This window comes from Chlamydotis macqueenii, chromosome 1, assembly GCF_036417535.1.
Source record: "Chlamydotis macqueenii isolate bChlMac1 chromosome 1, bChlMac1.mat, whole genome shotgun sequence".
NCBI lineage: Eukaryota > Metazoa > Chordata > Aves > Otidiformes > Otididae > Chlamydotis > Chlamydotis macqueenii.
This window is the reverse complement of record NC_141556.1, coordinates 89,829,725-89,847,302: the sequence shown is the minus strand read 5'-3', so window position 1 is coordinate 89,847,302 and position 17,578 is coordinate 89,829,725. Positions and strand designations below refer to the sequence as shown.

The window sequence follows — 17,578 nt, the reverse complement described above, 5'->3', positions numbered from 1 at the left end:
TACAGGTTCTGATCCTTTAACTTTTAAACCATTCACTTACATAGCACTTGGTATACGATCCCATCATTTTTCTTCTCTGTCCTCTAAACTAATCTAAAGCCTCAAAAAGGAAAAAATCACTCTTCTTAACCAGGCTGGGCAACTCAGAGCAGAAGTAGACTTACTGATCTTCTGCAAATGTTGTTTAGAAAAAACTCTCCCAATTTTATTTCAGCTTTCATGAGTGTATGTCTGCTCCTTATAACTTATCAGGGTTTTCTTTTCACATTCAAGGACCACAAAAAATATGGCCATACTGTGTAACACCGAAGTAATTCTGTACCACTGCTATTTTCACCTACTACCATCTTCTAAAGACTTTTCCTAAGACAAAAAGAAAAAAAAAAAAAACAAGCTTGAAACACAGATGGTTCATTCAGGCAACCTTTAAACCTTACAGGAGAGTGCAAGAAAAAGCACTACACTATTACAGATAAATACTTTATGGAAAGATGCGTTCCTGTGCCTAGTTGTCTCCATTGTCTTTGACCCCACATGCCCTCAGCCAAAAAAAAGAAAATTAAATACTGAGTCAATCTTTTTGCCTAAAGAGATCATTAAATGCCCCTTTAATTTTAACCTTAAATCTGATTACTGTTATATGTTTCTGCAGGGATATCATATCAACAGAAACACTCCATGGCTTATATGCCTCTAACTGCAGTAGGCACAGTAACTTTCTAGACAGTTACACCTTTGTAACGTCTGCAGACAAAAAAATCATGGCACTGAGAACCTGAAAGTCTTTGAATGCACTTTCCAAACTAGGAAAAGTACTAAAATTAAACAAATAGCATGAAGCATGAAACAGCTGAGATTATGTTTTTCAATTAAAAGCTAATAAACTTTTTTTTTCCTGCATAATTCATCTCTTTGAAGTCAGCAGGTACAATTTTCAGTTAATGTATGCAACTCAAATTCTCAAATGTTTTCTGAGGATGGGGCTCAGGGTGCTTTCGGGGCTAAGGAAAGTTCATCTTGTCCATCACAAGACTCATTTCTCAGTGGGCATAGAGGAATGGCCTGCTGCACCTCACAGGGTAGTGAGAACTCAAGCAGCAGGCTCTATCCTGATCCAGACTGTGAGGAAGTTTCATCCAGACCTTGTTGAGACACCTCTTGCTCTCTCAGGGATCACTTGCAGCAGGTTTCCCAGTTTCCCAGCAGCGAAGGTGGCTAGCAGCAGCACCCAGCTAGCTCTGCAGAGCTGTGCACTGCTCACTGCTGAGCAGAACTCCGCACAACTACTTAGCAGACCTCCGCACAAACGAGCAGACCTTAAGAAAATTACCTCGTAGACCTCAGTAAAACATAACTGAGCAGGCCTGCTCTAAAGTTTGGTGTTACTTGGAAGAAGGCATTGCTGTCTGATCAACAGATGAGTCTGAACATTTTGCACCTTGTAGTTTCTCCTGTTGCCCTTACCACAGCCTCTCCTGCTGCTCTCCAGCAGAGCACTAAGTGATGCGAGTAGCATCTCTCCCACACAACTTGTTTCCCTCTCCACACAGAGGACCAAGGTCCTTATTTCAGAACGGCTTCTGGGGGTGGAAGGTGGGGGAGTGGTTTGGGCCTCTCCACATTCCCAGGGGTAGGCACTTATCTTAGGGCTGAAGGGAGCAGTGCGCAGGAGGAGGATGCTGGGGGAAGACCCCTGCGGGGGCGACAAAGAGGGGTTTGGGGCAGCCTGTCACCATCTCTGCAGAAAGTTCCCTGCTGCCACAGGGCCTGAAGGCTAGACCAGAGTTTTCCACCCAGGTGAGGGGCTAGGCCTGGACTACAGAGCATGACATTAAGCCCAGTTTAAAGCAAGTTTTACAGCTCCATAACGAAAAAAAAAATAAAATATATATATATTGAGAAGGATGGTACAGCAAAAAGGAGACGAGCGGAGCAGCGCTCCTTCCCCACGCCCGCCTGCCAAAGCCCCCCCCCCCCCCCCTCCACCCCACGCCGCATTTCCGAGCATCACCGGCGGGACCGCAACCCAAACTTCCCCACGGACTCGGCAGACGGAGCATCGCTGTGGGGTCGGCGCCGGGGATGGGGAGGGTGGGTTACCGCCCTCCCCATCCCCGGCTCCGACCCCACGGCGATGCCCCGTCCGTGGGTACCTCCCCCCCACCCGCTCCACCCGTGCATCACTCACCTCGCAGGGCCAGGAGAGCGGCCAGGGCTACCGGTACCCACCTCCCGCCGCCGCCGGGCCGCCGCCGCGTCATGCCGGGCCGGGCGAGGGGAGCAGAGCGGGGGGCCACCGAAAGCCCTTTGCCTTTCCCCTCAGCCCCGCTTGCCGGTGCTGCCCGGTGCCGCCGTCCCGGGACCGCCCGCTCGCGGCAAGGCTCCGCCGTGCCCCAAGCCCCCCCCACCCCCCCACCCCCCCTCCCCTACAACGGTGGCCCGGGAAGAGCCGCGGCGACCGGACCGAGAGCGCAGCCTGGCGGCCCCCAGCCGCCCCCGCAACCCGCCGGGCTGCGGCTGTCACCCCCCGGCACGTCCCGTCCCGGCACACGCTGGCACAGCCCACCGCCTGCCTTCTCTGCACGGGCCACCCACAAATTGGAGGGGGATCTGTTCCCCGTCCGCCGTCCCCACTCCCCCCCCACTCCCTCCTCTTTTCCCGCACTGCATCCCTAAGGATGCTACACGGGCCAGGGTGAGGAGCGGCGGTCCAGCACCCCCGCAGATTCTCCCCTACCATGGCGGCAGCATCGGGGCCTCTTCCCTCCCGGACCTGCCTACAGCTGCATGGAAGAAGGGGGTGGCAGCACACAGCGAGAGATTCGGGATGGGCTGCACGGGACCGGGCGCTGCTGCAGCGCACGGTATGGACACCGCTGGCTTGGTGTGCAAAGGTACGAGCCACCCTACCCACACTATTTGAGAGAGTGGGAGACGTGAGTGCTCAGCATCCCTAAAAATCAGACCATGATACTTCTGAAGGCAGTAAGGCAGTTCTTGGAGTTAGAGCCCTGCAGCGCTCCCTAACACAAAAATCATCAAGAAGTCATGCCGTTTAGGGTTGTGAGCTTAAGTAACTGCAGTCCTCAAGGCTACACAGAAAATCAATCAAAATCCAGCACACTAGACATCCAGTGTGCATGTAGAGGGTGAGAAGGGAGGGAGGGAAGGAGCCCTTTACAAATTTAGAGCGGTCATCTAGGGAAAAGATCAAAGCAGAGAGATCGACTCTTTCCACATGCTCAGCACCCTGTCCAAGCCTGACCACGCTGGTTTTGCTTTGTGAAGATAAGCAGTTTGGTTAGGAAATCCTCTCACAATTCTGCAAAATGTCCGATTGCTTCATTCCCCTACCCAAAGCTTCCTCCCTGCCAAAGCTCAGCCATGCAGCCTTTGCATCCTGCAGGCAGCCAATCCACCTTATGAAGGTTCTCCCAACCTCCTTTCCAGCCACAGGCCCTGGGAGCGTCCCAGTGCCCAGCCTACCCTACTGCTCAGCACCCATCAGGTTTCTGCCTCCTCAGTTGCCTCAAAAGCTGCCTTGGCCCTTCATGTGGCTGCGCTCCCACTGAGAAGCGGGGAGCTGCACCTGGCTGTGAGGAAGACAAGGAAAAGCATCTGGAGTAGCAGAGCACAAACGATCAAGCAACAACAAAAAGGTAAGTTGGTGCCTGTGGAAACAGTAAGTGGGAAACTGGCTACCATCTAACCAGCCTAGGTTAAGGTCTCCGTTGCCCAGCATCAAGCTTTGGCCCTCTTCTACTAGAGGACTGGGTACAAATGTCACCCCAGCAGTCCAGGTTTACTGATTTTCTTGGTTCTAGAAAAAAAAAACAAAACACTAACTCTATGAGGAGCAATGGCTGACCTGACCTTAACAGGCAGCAAAACTCCTGCTGACTCCCATGTGGGCTGGGATTTCATTCAGCGAGTGGTGGTACGACGGACTGAAAAGGCACCACATGGGGATTCAGGGGATGTAGCCCCAGTCTCTTTCCAGGTCTGTCAAGTGTCTGTTGCGTGTCCTCAGGCATCACACCTAACAGCGTGGACAGTATCATAGGTCTGGCACTCTTGCAAAACACCCTCCACTGCAGCCCTGCCACGGGCAGGCAGGCTAAGGCACAGTTTTGCTCCATTAAGGAGCCAGCTCTTGGCAAAGGCTTAAGCAGCCGAAGCGTAACACTTCAGAAGAGCACTGAAGGGAGAGTCATAGCCCAGCCGTTTCCCTCATTCTCCGGCAAAATGGGGGACTGAAGTTTTCTCAGGCTCCCTCAGACTTCTTCTGTTTCCTTCAGCTGACCTGCTGTACTTGCCATCTAGAACAAGGGTAGAGGAACATGATGGTCTTGTTGGTCAGCAGCAGTACCCTCGAGATCTCCATCCTCGAGGGTACATGCAGCGTTCACCTGGAGGAATGCGATGAGTACCTTCACACTCCTAACTACAGTGAAAGCCCATGAAGGTTTTTTGCCAAACATAACCTCCTTCACCAAAGTCGAGGGCAGAGAGCACAGAGCACGTTGAGCACAGCAGCCTGCCACCAGCCTTACTCCTTCTGTCCGTGAAAAAATGTACAGACAAATCAAGTAAAAACAAGAAAAATTGCATCCCTAGGATTGCCGCACTGCTTTCCTGATCTGCCAAGACTTGGAAGCTCTTTTGACCTAATGGAAATAAGTGTGTTTTTAAGTACAAGGACACACTGCACTCAGCAAATGCCATCCTGGCTCACCTTGGACTGTTCCTTGCACCCTGCTGCGCATCAGCCGGCAGGTAAGCAGCAAAGATCAGTTCACCCTGTATTCGGTGGCTGAATTAATGTGCTTCCCAAAGAGCACAGGGAGCATAACGCGAATCAAGAGCCTGGTAGTCAGAGAAAGCCTGTCTGCCCAGGATAGACCCACCAGATGACTCTCTTCTGAGCCAGGCTGGTAGGAACAGGGAGTATTTTCATCATCTTTAGGATCTGGTCACCACAGCAGTTACTATGCCGTATCGGCATAACACAGTGACACAGCAAGCAACTTTAGCTGCTTCTTGCAGCAGCTGCAAGAACAATCTGTGGCCCTGCTCCAGAAGGACGGAGCAGCCACAGGGAATAATAATCTTCAGATGCACCAGTCAGTCCTCTCACCCTGGCTCCCTCTCCACCTTACCACCACTTCCAAAAATAGCTTGCAGATTGTACAGAAGGGACGTGAACGAGGAGATATTTTTTTCCTGGAACTCTGAATTTCTACTTGAGTTGCCCTTGAACCTTTCCCAAAATATTAGGCTTATGCCAACCATTTATTCGGTGCGTGCAGCACACTCCAGCCGTTTAGATGCTGTAGCATAGACACATATTTGCTGCTCCACCAGACTATTTTCCCACCAGTGAGTGTCTATACCTCTTCCTTAGCACTGATGGAATAGCACGTCATGGATAGAGAAGATACGTTTGCAATATCCCAAGCTTCAGATGCCAGCAGGTGATCACTGCAGGACTCAATTGTGTTACGTTGTTCACAAGAACAGACATGGGATCCTTAAACTGAATGGCCAAGATATTTGCCAAGACCTTACATGCTAGGTTGGGCAAGGACAGACAGAGAAAAATTAAACCACTCCCACGTGCTTTTTCTTTTGAAAGAATTATGATAAGTAATGCAATTCTCATGTCTCAGGGAAAAACATCTTTCTGAATTAAATTTGAAAGGAAGCCTTTTTTTCCAGGATAATGCCTTTTTTTTTTTTTCCTTTTCCCTTAACATGGCTCTCAAAAAACAGTGGGGATGCAGTTGGGTTCAAGAGCTGCAATAGATGCCAAGTCTTACATCACCTTTGCTGTCTCCCAGCTTGTTACTGGGTTATCTATCGTCAGATGGGAATTTATTGAAGGTGACATTGCTTACAAATTGATCAAAATCAGCTTCAGTGAAGTGTCCTTCCAAGATATAAAGAGATGGATAAAATTTACTCAGTTGATCATTAATAACTTCAGTCTGTGGAATTGGTTATCTCCTTCTGACAGAGGAAATAGAGTTTGCAGATTGAACTGTTTTAATCCTATCTGAGAAGAAATATGACAGACCTTCGGAGATACACCCAATTAACTATCTCTGTACCTTTCCAATAATAAAAATAATTTTAAAAAACCACAACTAAAACCCTAGATTTATTTTGCTCAACACCTGTGTATACAAAACAGATGTCACTAACCAGAAGAAGAAACAGCAATACTCCTGTCAACTCATCCATCCCCAGAGATTTTTTTAGTCCTGGTCACCAGAATGGTTATGTGGGAATACTGTCCCAGTTACAAAGGCTTGGGTTTTCGAAAGCCTGCATAGCAGAATTAGCAGGAGATCAGGTCTGGGAGAGGCGGGTATTTACTGGTATACTCTCATCTGCCCTCTCTGTCCAGAGTCAGGTTCAACACAGGCACTGTGAGTCCAATGCACTGCCAACGTAGGCTTCTGGGCACGTGCTCCCCATGCGCCGGTCAGGATAACCCTAACCCTGCCACAGCAATGACCTGTGCTTGCATGTTGGCCACGTATTGAGACCTCAGGAATATCTGAGTAAAATCAGCATACACACGAATCACATACGAATTTCCGCACTCCTTCAATGCCAGATGGCAGGAGCGGATGTGTCCATGGAAACCCGGGTGGATTAGGCGTACTTTCAAACTTCGCAGCACTGAAGTAGGCCACCACGCTGTTTCTTTCTCCAAGGCCACGTTGACCCACACCTTGAGCAGCCTCTCTCTGCCAGCCCCCACTTCATGGGAAAGGAGCCATACAGCCAAGCTAAGCAAGCACCCGGGAGCTGGGCTGAGACACTGCTTCCCCTAGACCTTTTCACCCTCGTGGGCATGTTGGTTTGTCCGGTTTCTTCATCGCAAGCATATAGTAGTCCCTGCAACACAACAATTTTGCTTAGCGTACTGCAAGGTGCTCTTCTCCTCAGTAGCATGGGGAATAAACGCATCTCTATGCCTGCCCCCGCCTCGCCCCCCCTCCAGTTTCTAACTGCCCTGGAACATCTCAGTGTGGTCTGAGTTAGTCTACAGTCTTGTCAAGTCTCTCCATCTTTTCTACATCTTCTGAGTTTTTCCTGGCTGCTCCCACAGTAAAAACAAACCCCCCCAGCTACAAAATCCTCTCCTCTCTCCTCCTCCTGCCCAGAGACCCCCTGTGTTTGAGTGTACGTCTACAAAATCAAAGCTTTTTATTCAACATTTTGAAATCCTTCATCTCTTTCTCACCCCACTCCCCCAAACCCAGTTCACACAGACATGTTTGGAACAAATTGCTCCCCAAGGCTTCAACTAAATCTTTTCTTTGGACACACCGTTCTTGCTGTGGTTAACAACTATTCGTTGTACCGTCGGACACATGCCGCCACTCCTGTTAGCAAACGGTGGATGCAGCATCCACATAAAAGCATTTCATAATACTGCCATTTACATAATAACTTTCTAAATTGTACATCGACAGATTTCCCCAAATCATTACAGCAGGTGAATTAAATCTTCCACTAAATACCAGCAAATGGTGGTAATGACAAGTCTTCTAAGTAGCACACCCCATAAAGCTCAGAAAATGGAAATCAATCACTCTTCCTTTTTTTTTTCCCTCAGAACTGCTGAAAGAATTTATTACACACAGCTGTGACAGAAAATAAATAGATGACAAAACTGAGAAGAAATACACTAAAGTTAGGGCTCATGTGGACATATTCCTGCAGTTGTGATACAAAATGGGTCTTCAAGAATCTTGTTTAGTAGCAGTATTGCTGTGGCTGTGATGGTCTAAAGATATGTGAGGTGCAATAACTTCTACACAGAAGCAATAACTTTTACTAGACCAGCTGATGTAGCTGAAAAATATCAACACGCTTTTGGGTACATTGACCTGGGTTCGGGCTTCCATGCCTGAAAACTGATCCGTTTTTATCTTATTACATCCACTGGTCTAATAAGAGATATTGCAGCTTTCTGCATTTCTTAACTGTTTGATGTACATTGGCAACTAGTAACCATGCATAATGTTTTTCAGTCACTGACTTGTTTCTTCCTATGAGGACTAAAAATGAATAAAGAGGAAAACAAGAGGCTTGTGCCAGTGGACATATAGCCACTTTTCTCAGTCTTTGTGTCACTAATGGTGCCTGTATCGATAACTTACTGGATTAAAAGTTATTTTTGCAAGTTATCTAGAAAGGCCAGAGATATCTCAGGTAATGGTGAAAACCCCAGGGATACAGAGAACAGTCTGGAGAGCACAGAGCAGGGACTTCCACATTCAGCAAACACCAACTTTGCCAAGCCCATAGATCAATGCAGGTATCTCTGTAGCACCCTCATGGCTGCTCCCAATTCAGGAGGGTTGCTTGGCTCAGGGGCTACGACATTGTCTATGTTACTCCGCAGCTGAGCAAAGCATCTAGGTCGGATTAAGGCAGGAGAGAGCTCAGATCTTTGGTCTCCACAGTGCAATGTATCCATAGATAAAATAGGTGGCCTATGTGTGGGGGAGTATGTATTACTGGCCTAAAGGTCAACTAGGGCAAGACTTCCCACCTATAAAGCGTGATGCTACTTATTACCACCACACCAAAGTGCCTGAATTTTGGAGGGCATGCACCTCACCCCTCTCTGTCTGTGCTTTCATGGGACAAGTGCTTGACATCTTCTAGATCTGACTTGATCCTCCAACACAGGGAGCCAACCACATCCCAAGAGCAACTCCTTCAAAAACCTAGGCAGCCACCTGGTAGCAAATGAAGTCTTCTGTTCAGAAGCAACATAAGAGTAAGGTAATAGAAGAACAAAACATAAGCTTGCACTTTGACACAACCTGCTGGTTAACATTTCTAGTTGCCTGTGCTCCACTTCAAACTCAAGTCTCTCCTTGTAGCAGCATTTGCTGTGCTAACGGGAAGCTGCCCTGAGCCCATGCCAGCTGGTCATCCTTTCACCTGTTCTGCAAGGAGTCTAAATCACCCTGTAAATCACTGCTGACAGGAATGCAAGTTTCCAAGCTATTATTGACAGTATTGCCTGCCGTTGCTTAGTGTTAGTGTTTAGCCATGGTATCTGTCAGAGTACATGGTGCCTGAGGAGTTAATGGTATCTCAGATGTGCACAAATTTAGCTCTGCTGAAGATACTGTTTTGGCACAATATGCCATGGCTTCCTATGCAGGGCAAGGTGTGCATAATTCACATTAGGCTGGGCCAGAAATGGTTTGTTTCATGGCCAAGAGAGCAGAACTGTCTTCTTTTAGAGACCTTACCATGCTCACTACACAACGAAACAGTCAGCCGGTGAGTTCATCTCGGCTAGGATTTAAGCTAGAGGAAGATGTCATCAGGGCTTTAAGCTAGAGGAAGATGTCATCAGGGCTGACTTAAGGACAGTGGGAAGGATTAAACTCTGCCCTCACCAGACTCCTAAACCAGCAGCTACTGTTGGGGAGGAGAGGAATGACTCCATGCATAACACAAGGCAGATTTGCATCTCCCACCACAATCACACAACAACAAAAGGTGAATCTTCAAAACATGTTCACCAATGCTCTTTCAAATGCCCATTTAGGTATTATAATTCCAGAGTCCAAGTTAATTAACTAACATGGGGCAGAGCACAGCCTCTCTCTCTCCATTTTGCACTAGAGCTTTTAAATAATTTGGCAAGTAGGATTTTTAAGTACCCTTTTGATGCTCACATAGATAGCCCAGACACTGTAGTCTCATGCAAAGACAATGCTAGCTGCCAGAAGGTTTTGTTGCTGAATCTACTCCCAACCAATTTTTCCTTCCCTTTATGTATATAGAAAATGTCTTTCTTCTCCCTCCATTGCACAAAACTCTCATTATAGCTGGCAATTACAGCACCACCACTAAAAACTGAACAGGCTCATGATAGTGTCCTCTCAGTCCAAATTATGTTTTCTCCAGGTCAGTGCAGGAATGCAGCTATAGTCCCACCGTTTGCCTTTAACTGTAAACGTAGGACTTCAGTCTCCAGAGCAGAATTGTCAGCCCTGCACCTTCCCTCACTCCTCCCTTCATTTGGTCGTGCTTAAAATATGTATGCTTAAAAAGCAAAGTTGAGTTGTCTAAGTGCAAAGGAAAGCCTCTTAATTAGCACTCAAATCAAAAGAAGAGGGGAAAATTAAGGAAAAGCATGGAGGGATTTAGGATTTTCAAGTGAATTTCCTCAACCTTTCCCCCCCTCCCTCCACCTCATTTTTTTTGTTGTTGTTGTTGTTTTTCTGAATCTACCGAGACGAAGGTCCCTTTGGGCCAGTTGGACTGAAGAATGCTGTCTGTAAAGCACTACATTGGGATTGCCAGTTCATTTCACCCTGATGGCACTGATTTATACCAGTGCCTGGTCAAGGATTAAACCTTCCATCAAATTTTAACAGCCCCTTGTCCCTTTAACAGTCCAATTTTGAGCAGGAACCCTTCGTAGACCCTGAATGTCTCTATGGTAACACAACAAGATCGTTTTGTTCTCTCTCACAGCATTGTGCGCATATTGAAAAGCACATTTAAGATATTTTGAAGTGGAGAGTCCAGATCAGCCAATTCTGAAGCCTTGCAAGAAAAATGATTATGCAAATTAAACTCCTAAAGGTGAATGGCAATGAATGCTTTCAACAACAATACGGTTACAGTATGAGAAATGAGAGCAGTAGCCTCAGCGAGGTGCCTCGCTCAGCAGTACAAAACCCACTGCACCAGTTGCTTTATTTGTTGCTTACCTTAGCAAAATGGTCTGGGACAGAACAGGTCACACTGAGCATTTCTGGGTTTTGCAGCTGTTGCTGCAGCACAGCTGGGACTGAGCACAGCCACTGCATGCAGAAATCACGTCTCCAGGAATCTTAACGGGGTCCTTCTCACATTAAGAGAAAAGAAAAAAGATGCAGCAAGTAGAGCACTGAGTTCAGGGCACTACTAGCAGAGGCAGTAATTTAAATGTCTGCTTGCCTCAACCCTTAGAAGAAAACTACATCTCGCTTACTTCCCCAGTGCCATCTGACTTGCATTTGACAGCAGTCTGTGGTATCCCTCACTTGTTGGTTTCTCCTGAAAAGCTTGGTCTCATGGAGTACTGCAAGCTGGGAGGGCAGGAGAACACCTCATGCCAGAAGCCACAAAGCTGAGCCCGAGGAAGTTATTACCTCTTCTGGTCATTGATTCTTTTTTATTTTTTCACAGCTATCACTTACTTGCTGAGTGCTGCCATTGCACTCAAATTCTTGCTATAGTCAATATGGAAACAGACCTTATATGCAAACCCAAGAATTTACTGTCAAAGTAATTGAAATCCTAACAGTCTAAACAAAGAAACAGTGTTTGCCTAGATCTAATTATGAGAGGAAAAAATAAAGAAATAATATTATCCAGAAAAAGTCCGAGTGATAATACAGTTGAAATTGTTTTACATGCTTCCTGGCAAACATCCCATCTTTCTCTTCACAGGGAGGAGCACAGTGGTGATGTATTCTTCCTCCTCTATCTACGGCCCATATGGAGCTGAGTTTATACATTTTCTGGCAACATTTTACATCTTACTCCTCCTTCCTTGGTCTGCAAGTCCATGCTGCATCCAGATTTACTACATACGGAGAACTTTTACATATATTATATTTTGTTGGTTTTTTTCTCTCTTTAATTCTGGTTTCACTCAGCTCTCATATCTGCATTTCTTTATCTGATCAGTGGTGAGTTGTTTATAGACCTCGGGTATACGGTGGCATTTTGCACCTTTTTTCTCATCACCCCATGCCTGTTTTCCTCTGCAACACATCCTCTATTATCACACCATGCCTGCATTTCTCTATACTGTATTGCTATGTGGAGCAAGGAGTGTGTGACCTCCACTGAGGCTGCCCTTTTGAAAACAAGGGGCTCCCAAAAAGATATAAGGTAGTAGCAGTTGGGTGTTAGTCAGGCAGAGAGAGCATGTTTTGCTGGGGGAACGCATAATCCTTTAAATCCAGCTGGAGAACTATGGAGGATCAGACTTCTAGGAAACCAATGGGAGTTTTCAATTTGGTAGCATAAATTCAAATCAATTTAGCTAAATTAAGCCCTTAATAATAAATTCACTTTTTTCTTCATCTGCATGTTCTTCAAAGGGATGTGCTGAACCAACCTATGGGGGGTTTCATTACCAGTGGGCCCTTGGGTGCAACTGGAATATGAATATGAAATAAATCCAAGAAGTCCTAGTTACCACCTCTATTGTTATTCACTCTGTCTAGACACACCAAAAACTGATAACAGACCAGGTCCAAGTTTTTCAACTGAATTTTTACCAAAAGTGTTTTTCTTCACATTACATCTTTTTGTGGATAGATTCCAGTCCTAGTGCTTCTCAAGTACAGAAAAGGTTTCAAAGATTTTTTTTCTTAAAGCTTTGAATTAAAAATGTTGCCTATGAGGCAACTAAGTTAAGTAAAAAAAAAAGTAATTTAAAAGAACCCAAAACATTTCTCACTTAAAAAAAAAAAAAAGGCAAATTAAGAATTTTCGGCAGGGTCAATATTCAATTCAGACTAGGTTGCTTGGGGCTTTGACCAGTCAGTTCTTCAAAACCTCCAAGGACACAGACCCCACAACATCTCTGAGCTACCCACTCCAGTAATTAATTATCCTCAGTAAAAAGCCTGCCTCCATCTTCTTGACGACCTCCATGTATGCATTGGAAGTGTTTGTTCCTTTGACCCTGCTCTTCTCCAGGCTGAAGAAGCCCAGCTTCTTCAGCTCCTCTTTGTTTTCACATGTGGTAGTGAATCAAAGCCTCTACATCAACACCACAGTACTTAATCGCAGTCCAATTTAATCAGTAGAGAATCATACCGAGCATGCTAACAAATTCAGTTTTTCTTAGTGTGGTATCACTCTGGTAGCAATTTAAAATGTATGTAGGACAGGTGAGGTCTAAATGACTTCCCTGGACATACCACTGTTTGAAAGACGATTCAGGTACTACAAAATTTGGGACTGGGTTTACACTTGTGCATAAGGTTACGTTTAGACACCTCGCATGGACTCATGATCCTACCTTCAATAGCTCAGAGCAGCTTTTTCTGAAGTTATCCTCCCCCACCCATTAAACTCTCAGTTTAACATGGTACAGATTTCTTCTGGGTATAGAAATATCAGCTCCAGTTACCAGGGACACTATGTTCTATAATGGTTTCCAGGAGGTGTCATCTCCAAGGATGAATCCTTCTCCCAAAATGGAAAAAAGCAGCTGGCTTTCTCTAGGGAGGAAAAGGCAAGCAGCTATTAAACAGATTTTTCAGAAGCGTCTCATAAAGTGGATCTTTATGTTGTGAAAAGACAAGAGGACGGTACATATCTTACCTATACCAGAAGGAGCCCAGAGCTGCAGAGCAGATCTTGACCCTCCTCAGATAAAAAACACTGTTGGTTCTTTCCTCCTTAGCTCCATTCCTCATTACTCACACATCGCTAGTAAGAAAATCAGAGGACTGTGCAATGATGCATTTGTGTTGTTGGATTGAAAATTTAAAACCTTCCCCATTGATTTAACCAAATGCAGCGAGTAAAATGCAATCAGGGGCCAGAATATGCCTTGGCCTGCAGCCCAATAAATGAATCCTTAAGGAGCCGGCATCTCACTTCCACACAAATATAGCTCTCCGCTCATTACTGATCCAGTCTGAAATACTGGGGAAGACTACAGGAAAACAGACACCTGGCAGAGATGCTATTTCCCTGCATACTGATTTATGCAGCGATACTTCCTAAATCACTAGCAAGGGGAGCACAAGCTGTGCAAAGAACAGTAGCCCCAAGGCGTGATGCGGAGGTGCACGGCAGAGCTCCTACAACAGCCTTGCAAGTCCTACAGGTAGAGGTATAACAGCAATGAGGGGTTTTGACTGACATCCACTTCACAATCACGTGGCAGGGGGTCCTTCCCCCCAGTGTAAAGGAGGAGCAGTTCAGTTTAGGCCTCCATTCCCTAGGCAGCTTGATGTTGAAAGATGGGCCCACAGCTAATGCCCTTACAGGAACCAGGAGCTCCAGCCTAGCTAGCTTTCATCATCACCTTGGTCATGCCTGTAATGAGGTACAGGGACCTGTTTCTGCCTGGGACAGATCATTTCCTTTACAGGCTAATTTCCCTTCTTTTCTATAGCCCTGCGTTAAGTGTCAGCCCACCAGAAGGCAGGAACCCACACACCCCTCATGAGCAAAACGTCAACCTCTGACAACCCTGGCACCCAAAACCCACATCATCTACAGCATCACTGGACATCCACCTTTGCAACACTTCTTCTGCCCTGTAAATATCCTTCCTCAGCTTACTTCTCCTTGGAACCAAACTTGGCCTCCATGAGGGAATAACTGCAAAGACAGAAACTGGGACATTTATGGAAATGGTCAGGAATTCATTAAGCATGAAAGCTTCAATAGTCTAATATTTCACTAGTGAGCAGCACTGCCTTCCAGAATAGTCTCAATATTTTTCAGGTGTGCGCTCTCTCTGTTTTTCTCATTGTATCTTTATTTCTGCTTGTACAGCACCAAGCACACTATGGCTGACATTCAGGTATGGTATTCCTAGACTCTACAGCTGTAGAAATAAAGAATGTGATATGCCTAATTGGAGGTGTGATCCAGGCTATAAATTATGCAGTCCTGTCAAAACTGAATTAATCATGTACCTTTCACCAGCTCGGCTGTACTCTGCCCATTAATCCATCATCACTGAGATGTATTCTAGTGTTACAAATAACTCATCAGTTTCAAAGGCATTTCTCCCCAAACTATCCCCACTCAGGACAGACAAGATTCAGATTCAGCCTTGGGCGAGTGGTGCTTTTCTAGGCATAAAAACCCCGTACAACAAAAACTCTCTCATCTTTAATGCCTGATGGTTGTGAAGGGATGGAAACGGGATCTTCATGCTATCAGGGAAGGACAATTCCCAGCTGCACAAAGGGGACACATCCTGAAAAGACTTGAGATTTTAATGCTATGACTTTTTGTGCATAGAAATGCATTTGAGTAATTTTTAAATGGTTGCACAGCTAATTCCCTTTGAGTTCTGCACAGTTGGATTCATTGAAATGGAGGCAACTTTGCTCACAGTAGTAGTATTGTTGTAGTTGTGAAGGCTTTAGGCTGTAGCTGAGACAAAGTTTGTAGGGAAAGGAATTAATTTTTGTTAGATCAGCTAAGAGATGGAAAAAAAAACCAGACAATCTTTTAGGCACGCAAAGACTTCAAGATTAAAAAAAATAAATCTCTGAGTCTGAACACTAGGGAGCCAAGGAGGAGAGAATTTTTCCAATAAACATTTTAAGCTCACTAAATTATTACGGTGGTTTGTTTTGTTTTTTGTTTTTTGTTTTGTTTTTTTTTTTGCAATAGCAGTTGGCATGCAATGAGCTAAAAAGTTATCAGGGCTCCTTCAGGAGAAGCCACATAAATGAGTTATTCTTCAGGACACATAAGGAACAATGCCATCCCAAACTCATTCCAAAAAAGCTTGTCTGGCACACAACTTGCTCTCATCTACACATCAGACCACAGCAAAGACTCTCCCTCTCCAGCTGACAGCAGGCACCTGCAGGTCACTCTTAGCTGAGAGAACAAATGGTTATACCCAAAGAAAACCTTTTCTGCTGGAGTTTAGTTAATTTGTTTGGTTGTTTGTTCTTTTTTTTTTTCCCTAGCTGTTTCTAAAAAAAAATAAATAATGCCACAAGTAATGACATGAAGGGAAATATTATGTACTGAAGAAGTTAAAAAAGAAGCTAAGTAGCAGAATGTCACAGATTCAGCTGGGAGCAAGCCAGAATTGCCAGCCCTAACTTCTACAGCAGTTGGAAAGTACATAACATATACAATTTAATGTTTCTCCAAAAGAGGGCAAGCTCAGCACTCCCTAACCCTTTGCAAGAGGCAAAAGGGGTTACTTCTTGAGGTCAGTCAGAGCAGGAAGAGCAACACTTGTTACAGAAATAATTTGCCTTTAGGAGGAGAAGGCAAAAGGAGTGAACTTGGGAAGATTATGTATTAAGTGTACCCACAGGCAACCTGAGCCAAAAGTTTTTTTGCCTTTTCCAAATGTAAGACACTAGCTGTCCCTGCTAACTTTGAATTCCTTGGGGTCTACAGGCCTCTTACATCACAAAGAGGGGAGGAAAATCTCTCATTCAAGATCACCTTTGAGCTGAACTAAACTCTAAGAGGCTCACTGGAGACGGACAAAGGTAGTGGCAAAAAGTGACCTCCCTCAGTGCTCTAGACACCACAAAACATGTTCAGGCTGATTGGGAAAGCACTGCCCCAACTTGGGGCTCAAACATGTCTGCAACAGGCTGGTCCAGACTGGCCACCAGTAAATGCCAAATAGGTACAATGAAATAAGGCAGAGCAAAGTCTTCACCAACTAAGCCAGAGAGAAAACTCTTACCTACCCCTCCCAGAAGCAGAAGATGCAATGAAGCTTATCTGAGATGGAGTAACATCAAAACCCCACCACAAGAGTCAAGAGAAGCCTTTTATTTTGCTGCTATTTAAGCAGAACCACTGACACCAGAGCATGACCTAACCCAACTTCACAGTTAGCCTTGTTTATATAATAACAACCATCAGCAAGACTGCAAAGGAAGGCTTTTGAGGCCCTGTCACTTGCCTCTATTAAGAGCATTTCCTCATTTAGCTCTCACAAGTTTCCTAGCAACATCCTTGCATGCACATTAACACATACATTAGATCTTGCACAGGCACCTGTAGAACAGTCAGGGCGGAAAAACTTTGCTTTCATGTTGACTCTGAGGGGAAATCAATTTGCTTCAAGAAGCAAACCCCTTCAGGGCAGCAAAGGCTACCAACATGCTCACGACACGTTCACAAAACCATGGAGCTCTTAATGAAGGGAGAACCCGCTGCATCCAATTTCATTATTGGCATTTTCCATGTAAGAAGGCAGTGGGTTATCCTCTCCCTGCAGCTTTCAAAGAAGGCAAATGTCAATGCACAGAATAATGCTCTGAATAACACATAAAGAAGTCCAAGTAGCCAGACAGGCAGACACTGGACAAAGGGTCAAAAGAAGCAATAATCCACTTCTACACAACCTGTGTCAAACCCTCTGTGTCTCTAATATCTGCCTGTTCTGGCAGCTGAATGCTACCCTTACATCTCACTGCCCAAGACTGTTTTTCTTGCCCAACCCAGCTAGCAGATGGGTTCACTTTCCCCAGTATCATCTCAGTGAACCCATCCTGAAGGAAGGACTTGTCCCAGTCTGCCAGGTGGGTTCAAACATCACGCTTCATGCGCCAATAGTGTCTGCACACCAGGGAGATGAGAATTCACCAAGTGCCCAGAGCAAAATCTCAGTAACTAGCAGGAATGAGAAACTCTTCGTTGTTAAATCTCACTTGCAGCAGTGACACAGGGATAAATAACACCCTCAGGCTGGGGCAGGGCAGAAATTGCACCAAGTTCCTCATATCATTAATGTGTAGCAGCACTTCCCAGGAGTAGCAGATCAGCACATTTGCCATGTGAATAACAC

General features: G+C 45.6%; 1 protein-coding gene across 1 annotated transcript in view; it reads right to left on the bottom strand.

Annotated features, from left to right (window-relative positions):
- Nucleotides 1–2,369, bottom strand: part of IGSF11 (immunoglobulin superfamily member 11) — a 111,701-nt gene extending 109,332 nt beyond the window's left edge. The window contains exon 1 of the mRNA XM_086770436.1: nucleotides 2,189–2,369. Coding sequence (XP_086626562.1) covers nucleotides 2,189–2,261 — 73 coding nt within the window. The 5' untranslated portion in view covers nucleotides 2,262–2,369. The remainder of the gene's footprint in view (nucleotides 1–2,188) is intronic.
- Between the last annotated feature and the right edge of the window lie 15,209 nt (nucleotides 2,370–17,578).